General features: G+C 57.2%; 1 protein-coding gene across 1 annotated transcript in view; it reads left to right on the forward strand.

Moving 5' to 3' along the window:
* The window catches only part of ATP9A (ATPase phospholipid transporting 9A (putative)), a 106,500-nt gene that overhangs the window by 75,089 nt on the left and 9,005 nt on the right, over window positions 1-22,406 (forward strand). The window contains exons 15-23 of the mRNA XM_045832798.1: window positions 4,231-4,392; window positions 11,142-11,234; window positions 12,499-12,582; window positions 13,885-14,055; window positions 15,646-15,744; window positions 18,459-18,548; window positions 18,630-18,774; window positions 19,490-19,554; window positions 22,190-22,345. Coding sequence (XP_045688754.1) covers window positions 4,231-4,392; window positions 11,142-11,234; window positions 12,499-12,582; window positions 13,885-14,055; window positions 15,646-15,744; window positions 18,459-18,548; window positions 18,630-18,774; window positions 19,490-19,554; window positions 22,190-22,345 — 1,065 coding nt within the window. The remainder of the gene's footprint in view (window positions 1-4,230; window positions 4,393-11,141; window positions 11,235-12,498; window positions 12,583-13,884; window positions 14,056-15,645; window positions 15,745-18,458; window positions 18,549-18,629; window positions 18,775-19,489; window positions 19,555-22,189; window positions 22,346-22,406) is intronic.

Genomic DNA, 22,406 nt, shown 5'->3' on the forward strand with positions numbered 1-22,406 from the left:
TGAATAGTCCTTTCGAAATGGCTACATTCCTCTGTCGATGCTGCCCTTCTTCCTTCTCAGATACTAATTTTCATCAGAGTTCAGTGACGGGGGCCTGAAATCCAAACGCGGGATCAAGGACATCGGGAACACCAGTGGCCTTCATTCCACCATCTGATCCTCTGGTTCTTAAACACGGAATGCTGACTCGTTTGCTCCGTGCTGTGTTTCAGAACAGTTCAAAAAGGGTGGCCGCTGCCTCAGTTTACCCTTGGCCCCTGCAGGGCCCGCCCTTCTCCTGTCCGCCACCTGCCCAACCCCTGTCGGCACTCGAACCTGTAACCACCCTGTGGGGCATCGTGGAATCCCCTACTCGGGTGAAGAGTATCTCAGGTCTGGGTAGATCTGCAGTCTCGAAAGGCTGGGTTTGTGGGCAGGCGTGTTGATGCTGTCGAGTGTGTCCTGTCTGCCACCAGAGAACGCCCTCCAGCAGAGGTCAGACACACGCGTGTTCCCACGATAGCGCGGCCTTGCTTCCGACGAGAATTCAGGGCTCCTTCCTCAGCCTGGCCTGGCGCGTCTCCCAGGCGCACATTCCCAGGGACAAAGGGAAACCACTGGAGCTTCTTGTCACAGGTGGCTTACGGCGGACCCTCCCACGCTGGAAAGGGGTGGCCAGGGACAGTTCGCCTGCAGGGACCCTTCCCACGGGCGTTCCAGGGAGGGATTTCCCGACGAGTGCGGAACACGAAGCCAGCCCCTGAGCTGGGACCGGCCCCTCTGTCCCCTTCCCGGTGTCTAGCATTTGATCAACTTCGGGTCTCACTGTCCGTTTGTTCATTCACTTACCTGAACGAGGTTTCTTTCCCTGCTGCTGCTCTGATGACCTGCTGATCGGACCCGAGGTCCCCGGAGACCCCAGCTCGGGCTGTGGAGGGCAGCCAGACTCGAGAGCCTGAACCCCTTGGTGCTTCAGCGGCGGCGGGGCGTGACGCCCCTGAGGGGAAGCGCAGACCCGTCAGCGAGAGAAGCAGCCTGGTTTGCTGGCCCCTCGCTGTGTGAAGGGGGGGGTTCCTCGCCTTGCCCCGGGGTGTGTGTGCCTGCGCAGCCCAGAAGGGTGGTGGGCACCCCGATCCTCAGCCCGTCTCTTCTCAGTCGGACCTGGGGGGGGGGCGCGGTTTCCTGTGCCCCGTTAGGAAGCAGCTTGGAATGAACGCTGACCGAGTCGCAGCAGGAGAGTGGAAGGTGGAAATGGACAGCCCCCCGCAAGGCTTATATCCTGTTGGAATCAGCCCCCGAGGAGGTGATGAGGTTTTGGTTAGGACGTGGGACCCCAGGCTGTGGGGGGAAGGGCAGCCAATGTAATCGTTATCGTGTTGTGTTGAGACAAGCATGGTCTCCTGTAGGCCCCTTAACTCTACTGAGAGGCTCTCTGTGGAATAAAACTGGGTTAAACGAGGTTTACTCACAGTCCTTGGCTCTCCCACCGCCAGGAACATTTGCCGTTGCGCGGTCCAGAGCGACAGTTCAGCTCCTTCTCCAACACAGTCCTGGGGGGCTGTGGCGGGGGCGCCTGTGCGGAAGGCCCCTGCCCGTTCTGGAGTTGGAGACCCCTTCTCCAGGGAGGTCACGGGCAGGCCCTGGGGACCTAATAGGTCCCCTCGAAGCCCACATTCACAGACTGTCTGCGTCTTTCCCGAACAGTGAAGTTAGGTTTTTAGGGGTGAAGTAACAGCTGCTTGAAAACATGCAAAGAAGAATTTTTCTTTTTCTTTTTACATCGAACTGGTTTGCAGAGGAATGTAAATTTAGCTAAGCTTTTTTGGGGCTTTTGTATACCTAGGTATTTGTATGGTGTTGGGATATTTATCTAGTTAATTAAAAATAAAAGAAATGCATATATATATATATATATGCTAAAATACTTTAGCAGCATAGACAGATAAAAGTAAAAGCTAGAAGTATTTCTCTTCATGGGTATCATTCTAGAAACATTTTATATACAGATGGGACTATTTTGTATATATGGATCTTTACTGGCCTGTTAATTTTAAACTTCGAAAAAAGATTGTTAGGAGGTAAGAGGGGATATTGAATTAAACAAACAGATGGGTTTACAAAGACTTGCACAGGCTAACAGCAAAAAAAAATAGGAAAGGAGGAAAGAAAACCCGTCATTACTCGATTAGCCCTTTCTCCGGGGGAGGTCAGTGTGGCAGCTTCTGCCGTTGGTGGGGCTGCAAAGCTGGTTCCTGTTCACCTGGTCGTCGGGCTGTGACATAATTAAAACGGGGTCGAGTTTCCCATTCTCGAAGAAGAACTTCTTTTCTAATGTAAATTCAGTTAATATCAGCAACAGAAACCTAATTAGATCTGTGAGCACAGCGCCAACTCAGGATATATAAACACAATGTTTAGACCTGGGACAGAAAGGAGAAAGAATCCACTTCTGGCCCCGAATTTCAGGGGCCTGCGAGGGGGTGGGGTGGGTGGTGGAGCGGGGTCGGAGCCCCAGGTTTGGGCTCCGGTTCGATCCCCCGTCCGCCCCCATAGGGCGTGGCATCTCAGCCGAGGTGATGCTTGGGGTGTCAGGCTGTGGGCGGCTCTTGCAGTGTCTTGGTGGAAGGAATGGGGACTCAGGGTGAACCCCAATAAAACAGAGGCATCGAAGGCAGCGGCTGCTACCCGATTTCCTGGAAAAGTGACCTTGACCTGCCAGCCCCTCAATGAAACAACAGCCATTAGGAAACGTCTCAGAAAGGCAGACCGAGCGAGTCACACAAGGCACGCCCTACCCCCACCTCCAGGCGTAAAGATACCAAAGACATTCCAGGTAGAGCGGACGCCGCCTGTGTACCCCTTTGCCGGCTCCCCTCACTCCTCTGGGCACTCTCCTAAAACCCACCCCCTTTTCTTTCTGAAAGATTGTTCTATAAGAAGAAAGGGGGGTGGGTAGACTCCATGCCCCCGAACTTGGATCAGAATAAAGTGGCAGCTTATTTGGCACTGAACCCGGACGCCTCCTCTGTTTGCTTCCTGCTGCTGCGGTGGCAGCACAGTGCTGTAATCGGGGGTTTCCCCACGACACGGACTGGTTGCGCTCTAGTCCTGCAGGTCAGAGGTCCCAGGGGTCTCCTGGGGTGTGGTTAGGGTGCGGGCAGGGCTGTGTCCCTCCCCGAGGCCCCAGGGACAGTCTGTCCTTGCCGTGCCCAGCTCCCAGGGGCTGCCCGCGTTCCTGGGTCCGTGGTCCCTTCCTCCACCCTCCGAGGCAGCAGTGTCACCTGCCTCTGACCCTGCTCCTGTCCTGACCTACCTTTCTGGCCACAGCCAGGGCGGTTCTCCCGTTTCAAGGCCCTGCATCTTGATTCTGTCTGCAAAGTCCATTTTGCCGTGGAAGGTAATGCAGTCACAGGTGCCGGGGCCTGGGACAGGGGCACCTTTGGGAGCTGTTGTGACTCTGCCTACCGTACCTCCCCTCAACTTTCTGATGGTGACAGTGTGTCTGGGTGGATCCCTGACACACCACGCCTCCAGGAGTACAGTGGTGGCTGGGTCCACTCCTGGCCTGGCCTCTGTCACTTCCCACCAGCACCGCTGGGGCAACTCCCCTTCCCCGAGTCCGGGCCTCCTCCCCTGTGCGGCTGGGGTGCTCAGCCTCGGCAGGGCTGATGTTTGGGCTGGGCCGGTTCTCTGCTGTGCTGAGCCACGTCCCGGGCCTCCACCGCCCCCCCACCCCTGCCCCGAGGCCAGCAGCACGCACCCCTGCCCCAGTGGCGACAACCACAAATGTCCGCAGACGTTGCCGAATGCCCCTTGGGGGGCGAGCACAGAACGGCCCAGGTGAGAACTACTGTGTGTGCCACCCGGCGGGGTGTCTGTGAGACGGAGGCCGGAGGCTGAAGGTCAGATGGCCCCGCCAATTGGCCTGGAACAGAAAGGACCCGTGGGCGCCCTAACCACCTTCAGTCCCATGCAGTTTTCTCTGCCTGGGCCCTGGCGTTCGGCCTGCCGTGGGCCCTGGAAGAGAAGGTGAGCTGTACCTAAAACAAAGGGCGGCCGTGAGGGCAGGGCCCCCAGCACCCAGAGGAGCAGACGCCAGCACTGGGGGGGCAGGGTCTTCTTCCCCAGACACACAGCGACTGCTTGCCTTTCACCGGTCTGCTCCCCCTTCCGCCATGGCGTTCGTTCGCCTGCCCTGTGAACCGGGACCCTCCGCCCTGTGCCTGACCTTCGACCCTGTGTTACATGCAGGTGGCCCTGGTTCAGTGGACCGAAAGCGTGGGCCTAACCCTGGTGGGCCGAGACCAGTCTTCCATGCAGCTGAGGACCCCTGGCGACCAGATCCTGAACTTCACCATCTTGCAGATCTTCCCCTTCACCTACGAGAGCAAGCGCATGGGCATCATCGTGCGGGTGAGTGCCCTGCTGCGCTGCGCGCGCCTCGGCAGGTTCGGAGCCCGGGGGTGCTCGGGCGTCCCTGGGGCGTGCCACGCTTTCTCGCCCCTTTCCGAGCGCCTTTGTCGCATCGTCTGTTGCCCAACTCACAAGGGAACAGAATTCCCCAAGCAGAAGGGGCCTTAGTTCCTCCGTCGGACAGAACCTCCGGGAGCAGACCGGCTTCTGGTTGACCCCGTTGTTCTAGAGGGCAAGGTCTCAGGAGCGTGGACGGGGCCCTTGTCGGCACGCATACATTTCCCATTGTATGCTCTTTTGTTTAACTGTGTATTTTTTAAAAAGATTTTACTTATTTTTAGAGAGGGAAAAGGAGGGAGAAAGAGAGTGACAGAAACATCAATGTGTGGTTGCCTCTCACACACCCCCTGCTGGGGACCTGGCCCCCAACCCAGGCTTGTGCCCTGACTGGGAATCGAACCAGCAACCCTTTAGTTTGCAGGCTGGCACTCCATCTACTGAGCCACAGCAGTCAGGGCTAATTGTGTATTTCTTATGGAGGTGAAGTTCACAGGATATAAATTAACCATTTTAAATGTACATCTCAGTGCCATTTAGTATATTCACAATGATGTGCACCCTTCTGTCAAGTGTCACAACAGTTTTGTCACCCCAGACGGAAACCTGGTGCCCATTAAGCAGTCTGTTGCCCAGCCTTCCTTCCTCCTCGCCCCTGGCAATCTCCAGTCCGCTTCCTGTCTCTGCGGATTGGCCTCTCGTACAAATGACCTTTCGTGTCTGGTTCTTTTCACTTAGCGTGACGTTTTCAGGGTCTGTCCATGTTGTGACAGGTGCCAGCACTTCGTTATTTTTCATGGCCACGTAACATTCCATGCTGCTGATCTGTTCCTCCGCCAGCGGGCTTTCGGGGTGGCCCCGCCCTTTGGTCGTCATGAGCGGCGCTGCTGTGCACATGCATGCGCGAAAACTCGAATACCCTTTCCCAGTTCTGTCGGGGGCACACCCGGGAGTGGGACGTGCCCACCAGTTCCTCAGGTGCTGGGTGGTTCTGTCTGTCAAACTCGTGCGGCACCTCCACGCTCCTTCTGCACTGCCGTCCGACCTGCCGACCCAGCCTGCAGCACACGAAGGTCCTGGTTTCTGCACGTGCTCCTCAGCACGTGTGACTTTCCACGTTTCAAGTGGCAGCCACCCCAGCGGTGGCGGAGCGGCATTGCACTGGGGTTTCGGGTTGTGTCCCCCTAATGACTCGTGCTGCTGGACACCGGCGTGGGCTGAGTGGCCGCCGGTGTGTCTTCCCCGGAGAGAGAGAGAGAGAGAGAGATGTCTGTTCAAGTCCTGTGCCCACTTCCTCACGGGGACGTCTTTTTCGTTGTTGTTGTCGTTGTTGGGTTGTGAGAGTTTTTTATGTAGTCTGGTCACTAGAGCTTTATCAGAGGTATTATAATGAAAAGTTTTTTCTCATCCTGTAGGTTGTCTTTTTAGCTTATTGATAAAATTTCTTTGGTGCACAGAAGTCACTAATTTCGACTCAGTCCAGTTTGTCTGTTTTTTTTTCTTTTGTTGATCTTGACTAGGTATCACGTGTAAGAGTTTGTTGCTACATCCAAGGTCATGAATTTGCACCTGTATTTCCTTTTAAGAGTTGGGTAGTTTGGGGGTTTGGGTCACCGATCCCTTTTGAGTTCATTTGTGTACACGGTGTCGGTAGGAGTTCATCGTTCGCACGTGAACACCCGGTTGTCTCAGCGCCTTCGTTGAAGAGACTGTTGTTTCCCCACTGAACAGTCCTGACACCCTTCTTGTGAGTATTTTCTGTGAGTGTTCATTCGCACAACCACGAAATTACTTTTAAAGTCAGACCGTTCGCTCAGTGTCGTCATTGTGCCACATTTATTTCAGAATTTCTTTTTATACTTTTGAAACTTTTGTTGAACTACAGCATACACAGAGGGAAGCACTGACATTATAAGTGCATGCACCCCAAGTGTTTGCACAGTGAGCACACCCACGTAACCAGCCAGCAGCCAGAGCAAGGCACCGAAGCCCACCCAGCAGCACCCTTCCGCTCCCTCGCACCCCATTTCTGGGCACTACATCCCCCCACCCCCACCCCGCAACCAGGATGTAACCTCTGTCCCCCTTTCTACCGCTGATTCATTTGGTCTCTTGTTGAACTTTGTGTAGAAGGAATTGTACAGTAGGTACCCCTTTTGTATTTGAATCCATTTGCTAAAATGTACATTTCTAAGATTCCTCTATATTTTTGCATGGATTGTAGCTCCAAACATTTCTTAAAGAAATACAGCGTGCATTCCGTCGAAGTCCCCCCTCTGGCCCTCCTTGATGTCCTTCCGACACCAGGCTCTTTGCTCTCAGGAGTTTTAAAATGCCGTCATCAGACGTGTTTGAGGATAAATAGCGTGCACTGTGGTGTTACATGTTTTCATTCTCTACCTCAGTGGCACTGTAGTGTATGTTTCATTTTTTTTACTTCCCGTTTTTTTTTGCTTAACACTAAATACACTTAACGTCACACATGTACACCCACCCTCAGCCTTGGCTGGGTTTTGGTGCTGCGCTGGGCGCGCAGACGCTCTCCCTTCGGTCTGCTGCCGCGCGTCTCTGTCGATAGGCGTGGTCAGCCACCCCTGGCAGGAGCCCTCCGTGCGAGGCTCCGGCGTCGGGACGTCAGTGTTTGCCCGGCAGCCTTCCCAGCGGGAGAGTGGCCGGGTTGTAGGACATGCCCGTCTTGACCTCTGCCGGGCACCGCCAGCTCCTCCTCCGCAGGGCTGCGCTGGTCTCGGTCTCCCCCCACGCTCGCCCACACTGGATGGCGTCAGACTCGAAACGTTTTGCCTGCCCGAAGAGTCTGAATTCGCGTCTCGTTCTCCCACCTGCTCTTTCACTCAGACCACACGCTCCACCCCGGGAGGCCTGGTCCCCCAGGGCCGCCTTGTTCTTAAACCTGCTGGTCGTCAGAGGTGGCCGAGGGAGCTTTATCCGTGTGGACAGAAACAGTTCCCTGGTGACCGGGTGGCAACCGTGTGAACGCGCTCTGACCGCGACACACGTTAGGGGACTGGCCTGGCCCTGATGCCCTTAGGCACCTGCAGGCTCGTGTATCCCTGACAGCTCTGGGGCTCGGAGGGAGCCTTTCTCCCATGCACCTGCCACCTTCACCTGGGTCCTCCGCTGGCCTGGCTGGGGGCCTCTGTGTCTTTGGTGCACACTTGACACCAGGCACACCCGTGGCGTGGGAGCAGCGGCTGCAGAAGTCCTCCTGCGGGTGGGTGTATCCTGGGGAGTGAGCGTCATCGCCTCCCGTGGTTCCTTTAATTGTGTTCCAGCCTTTGTTTTGGCAAGTTGGGGGGCTGTGGGCTCTGCTAGAGTCATGTCAGGACTGAGTCATCAGCGAAGAGTCCCTGGTACCAGCCCTCCTTGAGTGAGTGGGCCGAGGGCACCCCACCCTTCCTCCAGGGGTACAGGTCTCCCGTTCCCAGACGCACGTCCTGTTTCGTCAGAGGTGGCCCCGTGTCTTCCCCTGGCAAGCACAGGACTTGTGTCTGGAAGTGTGGGTGCTGTTTGTTGGGTGGGCAAATAGACCATCTTAAAATAGCCCCCCACCCTTCCCGGGTTATACAGATGATCAGCGTTCGGTTAAGACATTTGGAGCAAATAAATCTGTAAAGAAGACCGAAACTGTTCATCTCTATTTTTCCCACCAGAGACAGCCACTGTTAGGTTTTGGGGGAATTTCCCTTCAGTTTTGTCCTAAGCATGCGTGAGTGCAGACAGCCAGAAACACGTTTCTGAAGTTGGCATTGAGCGCCACGTATGGCTTTCTCTCTCTCCAGTGAACGATACACACGGTGAAAATTCGCTCACAGTGTTAAATACGAGTTTTTAGTGACTTTAACGCGTGCATGGTGTTTTGTTGGGGAAAAAAACAAGGACCGTTACTTAACTAAATGTATATATTTTGGGGTGCTCACGTCTCTCGTTTTCCACTGCCGGAGACCCATCACCGGGGAGCCCTGTGCCAGGCCGTCTTGGATGAAATGCCTGTTGTTTTGCTGACGTCTCTGGGTGGCTGACCCGTCTTCCTCTTTGTCTCTGCTCTGACGGGTGGGAGTCGGCATCCAGGGCGTTGGGACCAGCTTTGCATTTTGCTCAGATCTCAGCCTGCCCCTCGGCCGAAGGGGCTGTCACCCTGGGGCCATCGTCCCTGCAGGGGACCCCTGACGATACCTGGAGGCTTCGTTGGTTGTCCCAGCTCAGAGGGCAGAGGCCAGGGCGGCCTCCTGACCTAGGAGCACCCCCCGCCAGGGTTCCCTGGGGGGGGGGGTGGTGGGGGCTGAGAACCCTCAGTCCTGACCTGTCGTAGAGATTGTGTTCTGACAATTTTTTTTTTTTGGTGGCCGACAGTAACTGCCGGCTACCTGTGGGAGGAAGTGGTAGCTCGGTGATGAAGGCTCTTGGCTTGTCCAGTGACTGGAGACAGTTAGGGTTTTGCTGTTTCCTGGTTCGTCGTCAACCCTCTTAAACACGCGCGGGCTCCCGGGCAGGACGAGGCCGCGCCTTCTCGCGCTCACGCAGCGAGGCCAGGCCTGCGCCTCGCCGTCTGGCTCCGCGGGAGCAGCTCGGCGAGGCTCCGAGAAGAAGCCACTTCCTTCGGGGCTCCGGTGCTCCCCCTTCGGAAGGGAGGCAGGGTCGCCTGTTCTGTTCGTTCTGTGCGCACGATGCCCCACGGCCCTCCCCGCGCGGCGCGGCGATGTCGGGCCCTGGTCCAGATGATGATGGCCTCGTCATCGTTTGAACGGAGGAGGCCTTTGAACAGGTGCCAGCGCCGGGCCGCAGCGGGAAAAGATGAGGCCCCCCCAGACGGTGCCGCCCAGGCAGCGGGTCGCTGTGAATTCACGGCGTCCTCTCCCCGTGATGTGGGAACGGAGTAGCCTTGCGGTGAACTCGGCAGGAGGAAGTGACTAACGGGAGGAGGCGGTCGGCACGGTGTTTGCCTTGGATGAGCTGTCCCCGCTCCCCTGGGTCCCTCGGGGGCGGAGGAAGCTGGGGAGGGGACCTTGTTTCCTACAGCGGAGTTGGGAAGCACCTCTCGGGTGAAGGGGAAGGGAAAAAAACACCTCGGATGCTTTCATGTTCGCACCCCGAGGCTCCGCTTGGCCCGAGGCGCAAGTAAGCACAGGCGCCAGCTCCCCGAGGTGCGGCGCGCCCTCTGCAGCTCTGGAAGCGCAGGGCTTTTCACGAGTAAGCACATTGTTCCAGAGGGCTGTCAGTCATCAGAGGGCATTTGAAAGTTGTTTTAAAAGAGGAAACTGGACCCCTGACTTGGCTGCGTGTCCTTATTTTGTAGGAAGAGTTTATAGGTGTGTGCTGTCTGGGCACCCGGGGGTAGTGAAGTTCAGGCATGCCATCCTGGTGAGAGCCACGCTCAGTCCCCCGCCTGGCTCACTGCCCCCAGACTCCCCGCGGTGGCATCATTGGGAAAAGAGTCCTGCATGGGGCAAGAACCAGCCGTTTCCCCATCGTTCCCCAAATCAGGGGTTCTCGGCCCTGGTGCTGCGGACATCAGAGGCTGGATGATTCTTGGATGTGGGGGGCTGTCCGGTGGAGGGGGGCTGTTCAGCGGCACCCTTGGCCTCTGTCCACTACATGCCAGCACCCCCCCGCACCGCTGTGACAACTAAAAACGTCTCCAGACACTGCCACATGCCCCCCTGGGGGGGAGGAATTGACCCCGTTGAGAACCTACTGGGCTAATAAGGCTTGTTCTCCATACACAGTGTGACGGAGGGACTTGGGGGGTTAGTGTCACCCAGACAGAGTGGGCATCTGATCTGCGGCGTGTCTGGCCTTCGCTGCGTGCCCTGTGTGGATGATGTTGTCTAAGCCACAAAAACCCGTGCTGGAGGAGTTGTCTGCATCCCCATTTCACAGGCGAGGAAACAGGGTTAGAGAAAAGAAAGGAGTACCTTGTTCAGTTGGGGGGTGGGGTGGGGATCAGCTGGGAGCTGGCACCAGGTCCGACGGAGCCTGTGATGCCTATACAGGGGGCTCCCTGCTCCCCAGAAAAGCTGGTCAGACTGCAAGACCTCTAGCTGAGTGCTCAGGGACACACAGGGCCTCAGAGTTGTCTAGATCAGTGGTTCTCAGCAGAGGCGTCTTGCCTCCCAGGGGACATGTGCTAATGTCTGGAGACATTTTCTCAGTCACCCTGGGGCGGGGGGTGGGGGGCGGGCGATGTCAGCATCAAGTGAGAGGGCCAGGGATGCTGCCATAATCCCACCACGCACGGGCTGCCCTCCCACCCCTGCCCCGGTAAGGAATTCTCCAGCCCCAGTGCTCATGGTGCCTGAGCTGGGGAGTCACCTTCCCCAGCCGTGCGGCTGGGCCCCTGTCTAGTGACACTTGGCGGTCCAGAGTGCGAATTCAATGTTGTCTTACAGTGTGGGCGTTGTTCCTGGTGGGATGGCAGTAACTTAAAAACACAGAGTTCTTACATCCTTTTGATCTCGCTTTCATCAGGCAATAATTTCTCAAATGCTTTGAGTTTTCTTCTCTGTTCCGTGGCCTTTGCCCCAAAGTGAGTCCCCCCACCGGTGTTTTATCTCCGGCCAAGTGAAAAACAGCCGCGTCTGCTGGGTGCCCTCTTGCGCCCCCTGTCGTGGGAAGCGGGCACTGCAGCCCGGAGTGGGCGTTCTCTCCCTCATTCTCCCCTTCCGGCCCCCTAGGATGAATCGACGGGGGAAATCACGTTCTACATCAAGGGCGCCGATGTGGTCATGGCCGGCATCGTGCAGTACAACGACTGGCTGGAGGAGGAGGTGAGCGTGGCGGGGGCTGGGCAGCGGCCTGGGCAGCCTGTCCTGGAGGCCGTCCTTGCGAGGAGCAGGAACACCATCTCTGGAGTCCTTACCCGTGGCTGGTCACACGCCACCCCAAAACGTTGCCGCTAGAGATGACCCATCTCTTTGCCGTAGATTCTGTGGGTCTGGGGGCCTGGGCACAGCGTGTGTCTGCCCAGGGTCTCTCACAGGCTGCGGGTGAGCATTCGGCTGGAGTTGGGGTCTCATCAGAAGCCTCAACTGGGGCAGGACCCACTTCCAGACCCACTCTGTGGTCGTGGGCAGGGTCCGGCTCCTTGGTGGCTGGTGGCTGGTGGTTGGGGGCTGCCACGTTCCTTGCCACGAGGACCCTCCCACAGGACAGGGTCCGGTGCGGCAGCTGGCTCTGTCAGAGGGGCCAAGTGCGGGAGCGGGGCAGGGTGAAGACACGATGTCACTTGTTCTCCGCTCACTTGTGCCACATTGTGTGATGGGAGCAAGCCCCTGGGTCCCGGGCACACTCGAGGGGGGCGGGTGCACAAGGTGTGGGTACCAGGAGGCGGGATCCTGGGGGCAGCGTCACAGGCTCCTGTCCCAGGTTGGGACGCGGAATCGGCAGCCGCAGAGAGGGACGGGGCTCTCAGGTTCCGGGGGCCGCCTTTGTCTCTGCCTCTCCGCCCCAGGCGGGGGGTTCACGTGCTGCGTTCAGTAACGTTATACCTTCAGCTGGGGAGGTGGGTTGCAAGCCCAGATGCCGACGGGCCAGGCCGGTGACGCGGATGGACGGAGCGGGCTGGGACGAGTATTCCTGGCAGGGCCACACTCCGCACGTCGAATGCATTGGCAGAGCCCTCTTGCCCCCACTGACACCTGTTTTTTGGGCGCCCACAGAAGTGGTTGTGTCGTATCTCACCAGCCTCGACTGTAGTTTTTCGGGAGAGTGCGTTGGCGTTGTCAGAGGTTCAGCTTTGTCTGTGGAACTGTACAGCATTGACTTAGGTTTCAGAACACGCGTGGTGCCAGAGGAAACCGTGTGGGGCCCGCGGGCGGTCACAGCAAAGGTGGCCTCCCCTTTAGAAGGGCTGCCCAGGGGACACTGCTTCGGGGAAGGCAGTGTTCTGATTTGCTGTCTGCCTGTCCCCTCGGGAAGGGCCGGGTCCCCTTCAGCGACCAGCCCCCCTCAGCAAGAGTCGGGGACTCGGGGCAGGGGGCTCGGGGCAGGGCCCTGGGCACGACTCTCCGCTGACCGCCGTCTGCTTTCCAGTGTGGGAACATGGCCCGAGAGGGGCTGCGGGTGCTCGTGGTGGCCAAGAAGTCTCTAGCCGAGGAGCAGTACCAAGACTTTGAAGTAAGTGCTTCTCCGACCTTGGTGTTCTTTCTCCAGCCCCGCCCGCTTCCCAGCCCTACCCCCTCCCAGCGCCCCCTGGCCCCCGCTGCTCCGGCCGTCCTCAGGTCATTCTGAGCACAGACAGGCTCACTTCTGCCCCCAGGCCTTCGCACTCCCTCTCCTCTCTGCCTGGGACTCTCCTTCCTCACACTGCTTGCCCCATGGCCCACACTCTTGTTTCCTTCAGCTCTCAGCTCAAATGCCGCCTCCTCCAAGAAGCCTTCCTGGGCTCCCCACCCAAGGCAGCCCGGTTTCATCCCTCTCCACCCATCACCCCATTTAACTTTCTTCATTGCACTTGCCACAATCTGTAATAACCTTGCATATATATATTAACATTCCTGATATCCCCTTTCTGGAAAAAAATCTTTTTGAGCACAGGCACTTGGCTAGTCTGCTTGGCTCTTACATCCCTAACATGTAGCATAGCCATTGGCACATAGTATACCTCCTGGAAAATTGGGAATAAATTACCCTCTTATGGCCCTGTTGTTTTTTTTTAAACTATAGAAAATGTTAGGGTTGAACTAGATCATTGACTTTTACGGCCAAGAGTCCCAGCATACATGGGTCTTGTTTACTATCTTGTCCCGTAGACGGTCCCCTTGAAGGGAAGGCCCTCCTCCTACCCCCAGTCCAGCATAAAGCCAAATGCGCACGCACAGGAGGAGAAGGGACAGGCTGGGGGGCAGGCTCTGGGACCCTTGTCCTGTCCCGCCCCGGGGAGCTGTGCTTGGCTCTGTCTCTTTCACGTGTTTGAGTGCTTCCTGAAGTTTTATTAACAAGCGTTGTAGCCCTGGTCTGTTCTGCCTTCCTTCCAGTTTTACAGGTCTCAGCCTTAGGTCGGCCCATTGAGGGTGGGGGGTGTGACTTCCTTCCAGATCTTTGCCAACACTGTGAAGACAGGAGGAAGAGAAGGGTTGGGTCGATGGTCTTTGGAAGTGGGACTTTGCCAAGGACCTGGGTTACGAAGCATGTGTTTTGTGTGGGAGAACCTATGCATGGATAAAAACAATAGGGGCTCAGAGAGGTTAAGCAACTTGCTGGAGGTTGCACGGCAGGTGAGTGCAGAGCCAAGGGTGCAAATTCAGGTCGGTCCAGCTGCAGAGCCTGGACTGATGAACTTGGAAGGGGACCGGGAAGCCTCGGTTTTATCTCTCTGAGGCCTGCACCACGGGCTGTGCTGGCACCGGGCAGGGCCTGCTCCACTCTCCGTGTCAGACAGCCTTGCTGAGTGGCGACTGTGTCCCCGCTGTGTCCCAGGCCCGCTACGTCCAGGCCAAGCTGAGCGTGCACGACCGCTCCCTCAAAGTGGCCACCGTGATCGAGAGCCTGGAGATGGAGATGGAGCTGCTGTGCCTGACGGGGGTGGAGGACCAGCTGCAGGCGGACGTGCGGCCCACCCTGGAGACGCTGCGGAACGCCGGCATCAAGGTGGGCGGGCCCGAGGGCGGTGGGCTGCCTGCGTGACCGCCCCCCGGGGAGAGGAGCCCCGGGGTTATACCCGTCGTCCCCTGAGCAGGGTGTGAAAGGACAGACAGACGGGAGAGGGTGGACGTGGTAACGGAGCCGGGCACGCAGGGGCCTCTAGCCTGTCGCACATGGTTCCACTGTCAGCCCTTCCCCCCGGACGGCCCTGGTTTGGAAGGTGGCTTGTGTCTGCTTTTCAGGGCTGTCCCCCACCCCTGCCCCCGGCCGCCAACCACGCTGGGTTCCGGGAAGGCAGGGCCTCCTGTGTCCCTTCATCCCTCTGTCCAGTATGTTCCTTATGTTTTTGTCAAGTGACCGGCCAGATAGCCATCTCTCTTTTAGTCTGGGCGAATGGGTGACCACCCAGCAGAGTGACCACCAGCCTGCCCCAGCAAACTGCTGTTTTTATAGTTTGTACTCTGCTGTTTGGAGCTAATCCCCCCTCCCCCAAACAAAACAAAACAAAACAAAACAAAAAACTGGTCCAGTAGTTCAATCGGGAGAGGCCAGTAGGGGGCGCCTGAGGAGCAGGCGGCACCTCAGTGGACCCTAGCAAAGGAGCGGCCACCTCACTGACTCCAAGCACCTGAAATCCTGTGGGCGTAGCCGCCTGCCTCCACCCCAGAGCAGCTCCGGCCGGGTCCCTGGGCCTGCGTTTGGTAAAGGCGAGCGTGAGCGGGGCCGTGGGAGCTTGTGGTTAGGCCCGCAGTGAAGGGGCTCTGGGCACGTCCATGCCTGCAGAGCTCTCCTGCGCGTGGGTGTGGATTTTTGTTAGCTGCATGCCGTCTGTCCTGTACCCTTGGTGCCCAGGGAATTGCCCTCGAGAGCCCCCTTTGGGAGACTGGTCTGGGGTCAGAGAGGCCTGTTTCCACTGCATTGGGGTGTTTACAGTTTGTCACTGGGCCACTGCCCTCTTGGAGGTTTGAGGATTCTAGTTTCTGCTGCTGGCTTCATCCTGAGGTTGGTTTGTTTGTTTTCCTATTCAAAACCATTCTGTCCAAAAGATATTTCACTCCAATTTTTCTTCTTTTTAAAAAAGATTTATTTATTTATTTTTAGAGAGGAAAAGGAGGGAGAAAAAGAGAGAGAAACATCAATGTGCAGTTGCTGGGGGCCGTGGCCTGCAACCCAGGCATGTGCCCTGACTGGGAATCGAACCTGCGATGCTTTGGTTCGCAGCCCGAGGTCAATCCACTGAGCTACGCCAGCCAGGGCTTACTCCAATTTTTCTTTACTCCAAAAGAAAGATTCCCAAAAGGTGACTATGAGGTCAGAGGCCAAGGTTTGTGACATCTTCTGAAGCGTGTGGCCCCGAGGTTCTCTGAAAGTGTCACACAGTGTTGGCTGCCGCCAGACGCGGTCACTCAGCGTCCGGAAGCCCTTGACCCAGGCACTTCCCGTGGTGTGGGGGGGGGACACCACGAGCCTTGAGGAGTAAAAGGGACACGTAGCAAGTTCAGCTCGATGTTCTCAGAAACTCGGCCGACGCAGGCGACAGGCTGGCCTCACGCCCTGAGGTCCACAGCGAGGACCGCTCTCCCGCTGTCATTCCAGGTCTGGATGCTGACGGGGGACAAGTTGGAGACGGCCACGTGCACGGCGAAGAACGCACATCTGGTGACCAGAAACCAGGACATCCACGTGTTCCGGCTGGTAAAGCGCCCTCTGCACTGGGGCCTCGTGGGAGTGTGGCAGCCGTTTGCCCCGTAACCTCATGACCCCCAGTGGGCCCCTCAGGGAGGGGCAGGGGAGCGCAGTAACCGCCTGGGCGGGCCTCACTCGTCGGTGTGGGAGGAGCCACCGAGAGACCCAGGAGAAGCTGGAGGGCTCCTTCCGGTGGTTCAGGCGCACCTCGCTCCAGCCCAGTGTGCTGGCGTTGCATTCTTGACCTGGTGGGGGTCGCGGCCCCTTCGAGAAGCCGATGCAGTTGGGCCCGATCTGCGTGAAGCATGCAGATGAGCTCGTACACGTGACATTGTCCGTGTGAGTCCAGGATGTCACCGAGCCTTTGCAGGTCCCGTCCTGGGACAAGAAATGAATTCCAGCTTTCAGATCCTGGCCCGTCTGCCCTCTTGAAGGAATATCTTTAGGAGCCTTTATTTTATTTTATGATTTTTAAAAGATTTTATTTGTTTATTTTTAGAGAAGGGGAAAGGGAGGGAAGAAACAGAGGGAGATAAACATCAATGTGTAACACAGAGGTGTCAAACTCATTTTCACCAGGGGCCACATCAGCTTCATGGTTGCCTTCAAGGGGCCGGATGTAATTTTAGGACTGCATAAATGTAACTGCTCCTTAACAGTTAAGTGAGAGCTCAGCACTGCTGCCGGGTAGAAATAAGGTGCTGGGCCGGATAAAACAAGGTGGAGGGCCTTGTGTTTGCCATCTGTGGTGTAAGAGATACTTTGCTCAGTTGCCTCTTGAGCGCCCCCAACTGGGAACCTGGCCCCAAACCCAGACAAGTGCCCTGACTGGGAATTGAGCCTGCAACCTTTTGGCCAGCGCTCAATCCACTGAGCCACACCAGCCAGAGCTTTAGGAGACTGTAGAAGGAGTGTGTTGGGTGAGCTCAGGAGAAATGTCCTGCTGTTGTGGCAGGCACTTGACCCAAGCAGTTCAGGTATCAGTGGCTACTCCAAGGCTGGAAGCCATGGACTGGGGTTGGCTTTATGGAGTTGGGAAGTGAGGAGCACTGGGTCCCCTCTGCGGCAGGATGTCCCACTTACTGAGATCAGAGCCACCATGCCAAGCAACTGCAGGGACTGTAAGTGTTTTGGGGGTCTCCCCTTCACCCTGCCTTTGGTCCATCGCACATAGATGGTTCTAGAAATCCAGCTGTTTGGGGAGCAGCACAAGTGGCGTTCAGGGGCAGATAGGGTTGATCCTCATGGTCATGGTGTCCATGTCTGCAGATTCGCCTACTCACCAAAATATATCTGTCCCCCGAAATCCATACTCTAGGTGCTTTCAGAGTCACCTGTGGACAGGTGGCAGGGGCTCGAAGTGGGAGTCGCCCGGCGTGCATGTTCCCAGCCGAGGCCAGACAGGGCGACGCCCTGCTGCCCTGTCTCAGTTCTCACTCTGTGCACAAGCGACCTTTTCACGGTTGATTCAGTGCCACCATTTTGCACTGTTGTGCTTCTTATTAGCGATTTCACTGTGTATATCGGTGGCCCCCAGCGCAGAGGCCAGGGGCTGGCTGCTGTCCCCGAGCACCGGGAGGCTGGGGTGGGCCTCACGGAGAGAGCACAGGGGTCCGATCGGCTGCTTCTGGGCGTGAGTTCTGGCCGGCCGTTGGGTGCTGATGCATCCGCAGATACGTGTTTTGAAAGATGTCTTCAGGCAGCAACGCACGTAAAGTGAGGTTCGGCACTGGTCGCTTGACAAAAACACAGTGAGCAGAGGCTCGTGGGCCCCTGGCCCGTGTGTCCCCAGGAGCAGGGCCTCTGTGTTTGCTGGCTCTGTGTCCACGGTAACGGGGTGTCCGGCCTTTGGGCGTCTCTGTGCTGCGCCGGAAGGAGAGTTGTCTTGGGCCACCCATCAAATCCACTGTGACATAGAATCACACACAAAAAAACCCACTGATAATGTTCTAAGTAAATTTACGATTTTGTGTCAGGCCACAGGTTAGACACCCCTGTAGAGAACGAACAGTTAAGACCATGAGCATTGCCCTGCATGTTCTAGAACTCAGGTTGCTGGCTCTCGTGCCGCCCCCCCCCCCCCCCCCCCCCGCTTTCTGGCAAATGACGTTCAACTTGAACGCAGGTACGCCCACGTGCTCACACAGTTGGCCGAGGCTGCCGTGGCGGGGCAGTGGTGGGGCAGCGGCAGGGCTGAGCGCGGGTGCCACAGGCCCTCGGAGCCCGCAGCGGTTGGTTGAGGTCAGGTCCTTGGCCGGGACGCTGGCCCCTGCCGCCAGGCGCCCGCCCCCGGGGTCGCAGCTGTGTTTCTTCAGGCAGGCCGGCGATCTCGCCCTGCTTGGGTTTCCTCACGTGCAGGGGAGAGCCGTCATGCCTGGCACCCCCGGCGTCCCTGTGAGACACGCACAGGGAAAGTCCGTGCAGAGTGCTGAGCAAGGGCCTGGCACAGGATGAAAGCGCCGTCGCTTTTCGCTCTTAATTTACGATGTGGGTCACAGCCGTCGTGGGGAAATGCAAGGGGACGGTCCGTGCACAGCCTCTCCCGATTCCCACGGAATCACCACAAACAGGATTTCATTTGGCTCCGAGTCCAGAGGCAGGGCAGGGGCGGGAGCCCTTGGCCGGGCAGCCATTGTCTTTGCTCCGGCTCCAGGAAACTGCTGTTTGTCGTGCTGTGGTCCCCAGAGAGCAAGGCCTCCTCCGCCCCCCTCTGTCCCCCTCAGGTGACCAACCGTGGTGAGGCGCACCTCGAGCTGAACGCCTTCCGCAGGAAACACGACTGCGCCCTGGTCATCTCTGGGGACTCCCTGGAGGTAGGCTGCCTCCCACCCCCGCCTGCCTGCGGCCCTGGGGGAGGTGACCTGGGCTGACCCGGCCCCTCCCTCCCCCTGCAGGTCTGCCTCAAGTATTACGAGTACGAGTTCATGGAGCTGGCCTGCCAGTGCCCGGCCGTGGTCTGCTGCCGCTGCGCCCCCACCCAGAAGGCCCAGATCGTGCGGCTGCTGCAGGAGCGCACTGGCAAGCTCACCTGTGCAGTGGGTAGGTGGGCGGCGGCCCGGGCCTGCCCCGCTGGGACGTGGGGTCTGTTTTCGGGCAGGATAATGGGATCCCGCTGCCGTGTTCTTTAGACTGCCCTGGGCCACTTAGTTTATTAGGTCATTGTATTTTTCCCCAGGGACTCGGCTCTATTTTTGCCGTAGTTACTATTTTTACTGTTTCCCTTGGAGAAAGAGCGGATACGCTTGCCTGAGGGCCTCTCTCCCGAGCTCGAGCTTGCACTGCCTTTGCCAGCGACGTGGGATGCAGCCGGGGTGGGGGTGGGGCGGGGACCACACACCCGGGAGCTGGACGTGGGTCCCACTCGCTGCTGGTTTTTACTGGCTGGGTGCCCGGGTGGGCCCCCTCACCCGTCTGAGCCTCGGTCTGCTCGTTGGAGGAGTGGGATCATTCCAGGGCCTTTTCCCCCGGGTCCTCAAGAGATGAAACGGAGTACCTTTTAAACAGTACTCTTCACAGTCAGTGTCCAACAATCAGTGCCCGTCGCCCGGTCCCTCTGGCTCCTCCTCACGTACAGTAAGGGCCCACACCGCAGGCTGTTGGTGTGGTCCGGTGGAGCCGTGCAGAAACGGCAGTGTGGAGTAAGCGCTCCGTGAAAAGGCAAAGTCTCATAATCAGGTGTGATTGTTGCAAGTAACCAAGTTTCTCGCCTCTCCCCAATTCCCCGGCTTCTCTCCCCGCTCTGCGCGGCCCGCAGGGGACGGCGGCAACGACGTCAGCATGATCCAGGAATCCGACTGCGGCGTGGGCGTCGAGGGGAAGGTGAGCCGGGACGGGGTGCCACGGGCGCGGGGTGGAAGGGTCTGGTGGCGTGGCCTCGGCTGGGACCTGCTCTGCCCCACGAGCTGGGGTCTCTCTTTCCCTCCAAGGCACAGCTTTGGTGCTTCTGGAAATTGCACGTTAGAAATTGTACCTTGTAAGGAACCGCGTATCCTGATGACCTGGTCTCATTACCCAGGAGCCAGAGCCCACATCACTGTGTGTTACAGACACATGCTGGTTTTTGTTTTTTGGTTTTTTTTTTGCTTGTCATAAACCTCAGTTTAAAACAGAGAGGTTTTTGCCATACTCTTAGGGCACGGTGAATGTCCTTCAGACTTCTCCTTGGCAGTGGCCTTGCTGAGAGGAGGCACGAGCCAGCGCCCCGTGCGCTGCTCCCTTGGGACCGTGGAGCCCCGCGACAGGGCTGGCCCGTACCGAGAGACGTGGGTGGCTGCAGTGATCTCAGGCGCGCACGCAGTTGCGATGGTTTTTCCATTTCCTTCCCCGTTGACCACGTGCTTGCTGCCCATGGTTCACCCTCCCCCTCTCATGAGTGCCCTGCGCTGCTGGCAGAGATATTATTGGCCGTGAACTTTGCCAGAACTGGGTTTGAAGTAAGAGGGCAGAGGCCGTGCACGAGGGCCCACAAGGCTCCCCTGTGCCTTTTGGTCCGGGTGTCCGTGCGTTTGGCCGGCCTGTAGCCCTTTCTTTCCTCCTTCACCCTTCCCGGGTTTTGCGTCCTCGTCCGCGGCGGCGGTGGTTTGAAGGTGCGGAGGTAAGTGCCCCTTGAAGGGGGGGTTCTGCAGGCGCCTTTCATGCAGGTTTGAGGAAGCACGTGCTCATTTAATCAGTAGGTGGGATTCTTTGCATGTGTCTGTGTAGAACTAAAGCATTTCCCTTTAAAATTAAACTCCGATGCCTTTGTTGTTTTTTTTTGGGGGGGGGAGTATAAAAGGAAGAAGTGGTCACTGTAAAAAATTAAAACAATCGAGACATGGATTTAGTGTCCTTTTCTAGGTCACTTCATCTAACTGGTGACACTGTTGTTCTTCAGAATTTGTGTCTGTGTGTGGGGTTACTGGGTATGAGTGTGTATGTGCCGGCGTGAGCAAATGCAGGCTTGGAGTAGTGAGCATGTGAAACAGAGCCGATCCTTGTGTTATTGCTCGTTGATTGTTGTAGTGTTTTCCATAAGAACAACTGTAAACCTACAGAAGTGGGTTTACTCCCACTTTTAATCCCATTAAACCTTCAGAGTAGGTGTCCACCTCTGTATATAGTCTATATACACATTTACATATGTACATACAGGCACATTTACATATGTACCTGCAGATACAAGTGTTATTTGTGTGTACTGTTTTACATGGGAAACATTATGCACTTTTAATGCAGCTTCCTGAAATCTGTTACACCTTGGATTTCTTTCCGCATCAGCACGTGTAGCTCCATCCGTTTTCACCTTCTCTCAAACCTTTCATTTTGAAAATGTCAGCCCTTCGGGGAAGTTGCAATGGGACAGCGAGCACCTCTACCCTCTTCGATCCGGTTTACCGATCGCTAGCGATCGCCACAATCTCTGTCTCCCCCGACCCCGTGCCCTGACCCCACTGAAAGTCAGGTGCAGGTGTCGTGTGTGACCCCAGATGCTTCAGCGTGGACCTCGTAAGAGCACAGGCACCTACGTGTGCGAGACCACGTTCTCTCCCCGCACCAAACGCCACGGTCATAGAATATCACATAGTTCTCACCGTTCAGTTTCTCCCGTTGTCCTCCAAACGTCTGATAAAAACATCTGCAGGAACCAGCTGCAGTATGTACAGGCCACACATTGCAGTGACCAGCACGCCCTCATGTCTCTTTAATTCTTTCTCTAGTGTTTTGTGCGCTTTCTCTGTCTTGTTTGGGGGGTCGGTGTTCGTGACATTGCTCTCTTGGAAGCATTCGGGCCAGCTGTAGAGTCAGCCCCACGATCCGTGGGGCCAGCCCCCCAGCTGCCGTGGGTCGTCAGGTTGGTTCGATTCACGGTCTGTGCTTCGGGCGTGGGTACCTCCTGAGGGGAATCTTCGTCTTCCTGGGGCCTGAAACGAGGAGGCTCTGATGTCCACCTGTCCCGTGAGGGGCGTCTGTCGTGCACTTTTTAAAGCTACAAGATTTAAAAAGCTCCGTCGTATGGCTGCACCGTGCATTGCTTCAGCTTCTGTGAGTGTGCAGCGCTGTATGTCCATGAACACGCCCTTCGGTGTTCCGTTTAACAGTGCTGGCGGCACCCGGCTCCCCGGTGTGCGCAGCCCCTAGGGGACCGAGCGCCCTGAATCGCCCGTCTCTGGACGAGCCTGTGCTTCTGATGCACATTCTGGTGGAGCGGGCCGTACCCCCGGGGCCTCAGACTAGACCCGTTTGACCTCCAACTTACAACTCCCTGAGATTCCGAATGTTTCTCGTTTAAATAAATTCCTCTTCTTAAATCAAACTTAGACGTGGACCGCCAGCTGTGTGTAGCTGGAAACCAAAGAGCCCCTTTCGAGAAGTGCCTCACAGATCTCCTTCCCGGGTCTTGCCTTTTCAATTAAAACAAGTGTGTTTGCCTTGACCTCGCGTGCCTCTGACGGCGCCCCATCTCATCGGATTGCAGGAGGGCAAGCAGGCCTCGCTGGCGGCAGACTTCTCCATCACGCAGTTCAAGCACCTCGGCCGGCTGCTCATGGTGCACGGGCGCAACAGCTACAAGCGGTCTGCCGCCCTCAGTCAGTTCGTCATCCACCGGAGCCTGTGCATCAGCACCATGCAGGTGGGTGGGCGGCCGGCCCCTCTGCCCAGGTGCGCGTGGCTCTCCTGGGAAAAGCCTGGGG

This window comes from Phyllostomus hastatus, unplaced genomic scaffold, assembly GCF_019186645.2.
Source record: "Phyllostomus hastatus isolate PE091 unplaced genomic scaffold, TTU_PhHast_1.1 phas_contig_17, whole genome shotgun sequence".
NCBI lineage: Eukaryota > Metazoa > Chordata > Mammalia > Chiroptera > Phyllostomidae > Phyllostomus > Phyllostomus hastatus.